The sequence below is a fragment of the Coccinella septempunctata genome, chromosome 2 (genome assembly GCF_907165205.1).
Source record: "Coccinella septempunctata chromosome 2, icCocSept1.1, whole genome shotgun sequence".
NCBI classification, from domain to species: domain Eukaryota; kingdom Metazoa; phylum Arthropoda; class Insecta; order Coleoptera; family Coccinellidae; genus Coccinella; species Coccinella septempunctata.
This window is the reverse complement of record NC_058190.1, coordinates 10,803,124-10,807,542: the sequence shown is the minus strand read 5'-3', so window position 1 is coordinate 10,807,542 and position 4,419 is coordinate 10,803,124. Positions and strand designations below refer to the sequence as shown.

General features: G+C 35.1%; 1 protein-coding gene across 2 annotated transcripts; it reads right to left on the bottom strand.

Annotated features, from left to right (window-relative positions):
- Nucleotides 1–718: 718 nt before the first annotated feature.
- Nucleotides 719–3,201, bottom strand: LOC123308426. Of its 2 annotated transcripts, none has more exons than XM_044891064.1 (2): nucleotides 2,933–3,201; nucleotides 719–2,862 (listed from the first exon to the last, which is right to left on the bottom strand). In XM_044891064.1, exon 2 carries the CDS (start codon nucleotides 2,769–2,771, stop codon nucleotides 1,245–1,247), a length of 1,527 nt encoding a protein of 508 aa, XP_044746999.1. In that variant the 5' UTR covers nucleotides 2,772–2,862; nucleotides 2,933–3,201; the 3' UTR covers nucleotides 719–1,244. The 2 variants fall into 2 exon arrangements, with proteins under 2 accessions (XP_044746999.1, XP_044746998.1); XM_044891063.1 differs by having other exon boundaries at nucleotides 719–2,852.
- Nucleotides 3,202–4,419: the final 1,218 nt, after the last annotated feature.

Genomic DNA, 4,419 nt, shown 5'->3' with positions numbered 1-4,419 from the left:
TAGATGCTCATCTTCATCTTCTGACATAACCAGAAGGTCATCAACGTAACTCACTACGAATTCTTCGAATTCACGACCTAACACTGTGTCCATACAGCGAGTAAACGAGCTGGTAGCACTTTTTATTCCAAATGGAAGAACTCGAAACTGGTAAGTTTTCGTACCCACCATGAATCCTGTGTACTGCTTGGAATTTTCTTCAAGTGGACACTGCCAGTAACCATGGGTTAAATCTAAGCTTGACATGACAGTTTTTCCTGACATAAGTTTTATGATCTCATCGATAGGCTTGGGTACCTCAAACTGAGACTCCATTACCTTGTTTATGTGCCTGCCATCTAGACAGACTCTTACTGACCCATCTTTCTTTATAGAAGTCATTATTGGAGAAATATATTTTGGTGAGGCTCTCTCAATGACCCCCCATTCGAGCATTTTATCTATAGTTTGTTGAACAGCGGATCTATGAGCTACCGGAATTGGATAAGGTTCAACAAAAAATTCTGTTGTATCAGTCAACTTAATTTCGTGAAAGTATTCTGTCGTTCGACCGGGAATATCCGAAAACAAAGTTTGAAACGAAGTCAACACCGCAAGAAATTCTGATTTTTTTCTTGAAGATAAATGGCACTTCTCGAGTACTCGAAAAAACCGTTGATCACAATCCGAATCCCCCTCAATTCCAGAAGAGTAATTCAAATTGTTTACTGACTTAATTTTCAAAGATGAGAGTGCCAACGTCTCTGACGTCGCTATATTGTGACGAATGTCAATTTCAGGTACTTCACATATTCCATTCACTAAATTGAATACGAGGACATTTTCAGAAAGTCGAATATCAACCCTATAAAACCGCAACAGATCACAACCAATAACCACAGGATGAATTAAACCTGGTACAACCAAAAATTCAAAGTTCAATCGCTCCGATTGTATACAGAAATCTAATTGTGCCTGAAAAGTCACTTTTTGAAGCTTGGTTCTGAAAGCTCCAACTACTCTTATTCCTGTTACAGAAAAATGAGGAATAATCCCGTGTGATTCTCCTAATTGGTTCCATGTGTCTTGAGAGATGGCACATACTCTACTGCCCGTGTCTACAAGTGCAGCGAATTTAAAACCATACAGATTAATTAGAATCAATGGACATCGATCATCACTTAGTGAATGATCAAAGTCACATTCCTCAAGCAATAAGTCCGGTAATGGGTTGTTACTGATCGAAAATGATTTTTCCCCCACTTTTAATGGTGGGGGGTATCCCCGTTTCCCTGATCCTCGATTTCCGTATCCAAGGCTGATACTGTTTTAACGTTATAGTTTTTTCCTGAATATTTGTTCGAGATGTTTGAAGTGAACCTGCTAGAACGAGCACCCTCAGACGAATCTTTTTTGTCCTCAGAATGAGCAGTCTTAGAAGAATTTCGCACATTGGTTGATTCATTTTTATAGTATCTGTCAGCTTGTCTTAATCTAGAAACCGCATCCGAAAAACTGTTACAGCCTAATAGTGAACTGGCAACATTCGGGGGAAAATGAGGAGCTATTAGATCAATTAGCTCCGCAGGACTATATGGTGGTTGCAAAAATTTAGCGGCACCCACCCAATAATTGAAATGATCAGTAAACGATCCTGAAATGTATTCACTATTTTCTAATTTTTCTTTTACCTTTAATTGCTTTTTTCGATCCCAAAAATGGCCCAAAAATTCATTCTTGAATTGAACATAAGAATTGAAATAGTTTGAATATGCTTCCCACCAAAGCTTTGCTGATCCTCTAAACGATTTACCTAACACAATTTTCACATTACTAAAAGGAACTGTGTTCAAATCAATACCATTTTCTAGAATTTGTAAAAAATTTGGTGCCTGTACATAGCCTTCGCCATCAAAATTAGGAAGTAAACCTACCAGATCACCCAAGCTTATCAACCGTTCATTCAACCTTAAGTTCGAAAAATTATTAACAAAGGCATTAGCATCACTATGTCTAGAAGGTATGTATGAATTAGGACTTAAATAATTTTCATTATTATTTTCAGGTACACTCTGAATGTTAGCTGCCTGAACACCACTAGACCGATCACCTAGTCTATTACCAATGTCTGAATGATCTATGTCTACTCGTGAATGGATGTTTTTTAGCCCGCGATTTTTGTTAGTTAATGCATCCTGTTTACTATTTTCATTTTCAAAGAAATTATAATCCAAATTATAATGAATTTTTTTCTTTAAACTAACATTATCAATTCCAGATGAAGAATGTTGATTATCATTGGCATCAATATTTTTGGCTAGATCACCTTTTACATTTTGTAAAGTTAAATTTATGGTTTCACTTACAACTTTTGTAATCAATTCATTTAAAGATTTAGTGTTATAAACAATTTCATTTTGAAAAATGTTGACTTTCTTTTGACGAGGTTTAAAACGAAAATCATCAGAATGGGCATTTTCATCAAAAGAAAAATTTGTAGGATCTGCATCGTACCTTTTTTCCGGATGTTCTACATTGAGAGTTCTTCTTGTTGAACGATACCTTTCCGTTGTTGGTGTGGTAGTTTGAGGACATTCCGCGATACGTTTGGATATTGCTCCGTGGTTGTTGGCACGATTTTCCGAACATCTATTAGCAGCTTGCTCCTCATTGTTCGGTAGTTCCGTTGATTGAAGTAGGATTGGAGTTGGAGACAAGCCTTGTGCACCTTCGACGGTTCCCTCCACGTCTTTTTTCGTGCTACGTAGATTATAGTCTTTTCTACCCTCCATTATTGCCAGACGTTGGGCGCCAAGATGTGCTGAGACGGGGGAATTCTCCAATAAATTAGGGTAGAGTTTGAGACTTTTATTCTTTGAACAGCTGTAAGGTTTATACAGATATCAATTGCTAAAATACAAGAAAAGATATGTTAAGTACTCAGAGTACTCACCTGTAAGGTGACCGAACCAATGGTTTTCTTTAATGTTAAACAATAAATATAGCCAAAAGATTCTGCAGGGCTCATCCAATTAACTATTCAAAAAGTATCCACATAAACTCTCTTTATTAACTCTGGGAAACGAATGAAACGCATATCTCATGAAAAGACGACAAAAAATAACTCCATATGAATGTTCATTCGAGGATATAAAATAAAACAATACACAGTCAGGCAACACATATCTCATCACTTCTGTAATTTGGTCTGCCTATGTCTTTGTACAACTGTCACATAATTTTTCTTAAAAACTGGAAGCATTTTTTACCAGTTTTATTGAATGACAAGCATCTAATAATATATAAATCGGTTTTTGTTGTTGGATGTGGAAACCACACATGAAAATTGTTATTTCTCTTGTTATTTTCTCTCTTTATGATAATTTATATGCCTTTGTTTTATTTTGGTTCCGGCATGCAATCCATACTCACGCTGGACATCTATGAGTTTCTTAAAATAACTCCGGTCGATTATGTTTCCATCACTGTCACATAATTTTTCTTAAAAACTGGAAGCATTTTTTACCAGTTTTATTGAATGACAAGCATCTAATAATATATAAATCGGTTTTTGTTGTTGGATGTGGAAACCACACATGAAAATTGTTATTTCTCTTGTTATTTTCTCTCTTTATGATAATTTATATGCCTTTGTTTTATTTTGGTTCCGGCATGCAATCCATACTCACGCTGGACATCTATGAGTTTCTTAAAATAACTCCGGTCGATTATGTTTCCATCACTGTCACATAATTTTTCTTAAAAACTGGAAGCATTTTTTACCAGTTTTATTGAATGACAAGCATCTAATAATATATAAATCGGTTTTTGTTGTTGGATGTGGAAACCACACATGAAAATTGTTATTTCTCTTGTTATTTTCTCTCTTTATGATAGTTTATATGCCTTTGTTTTATTTTGGTTCCGGCATGCAATCCATACTCACGCTGGACATCTATGAGTTTCTTAAAATAACTCCGGTCGATTATGTTTCCATCACTGTCACATAATTTTTCTTAAAAACTGGAAGCATTTTTTACCAGATTTATTGAATGACAAGCATCTAATAATATATAAATCGGTTTTTGTTGTTGGATGTGGAAACCACACATGAAAATTGTTATTTCTCTTGTTATTTTCTCTCTTTATGATAATTTATATGCCTTTGTTTTATTTTGGTTCCGGCATGCAATCCATACTCACGCTGGACATCTATGAGTTTCTTAAAATAACTCCGGTCGATTATGTTTCCATCACTGTCACATAATTTTTCTTAAAAACTGGAAGCATTTTTTACCAGTTTTATTGAATGACAAGCATCTAATAATATATAAATCGGTTTTTGTTGTTGGATGTGGAAACCACACATGAAAATTGTTATTTCTCTTGTTATTTTCTCTCTTTATGATAGTTTATATGCCTTTGTTTTATTTTGGTTCC

Coding starts and splice junctions, on each gene's coding strand:
- LOC123308426 (XM_044891063.1), bottom strand. CDS start 3,007: ATGAGCCCTGCAGAATCTTTTGGCTATATTTATTGTTTAACATTAAAG. Junction 2,853..2,932: donor TTGGTTCGGTCACCTTACAG/GTGAGTACTCTG, acceptor AGCTGTTCAAAG/AATAAAAGTCTCAAACTCTA.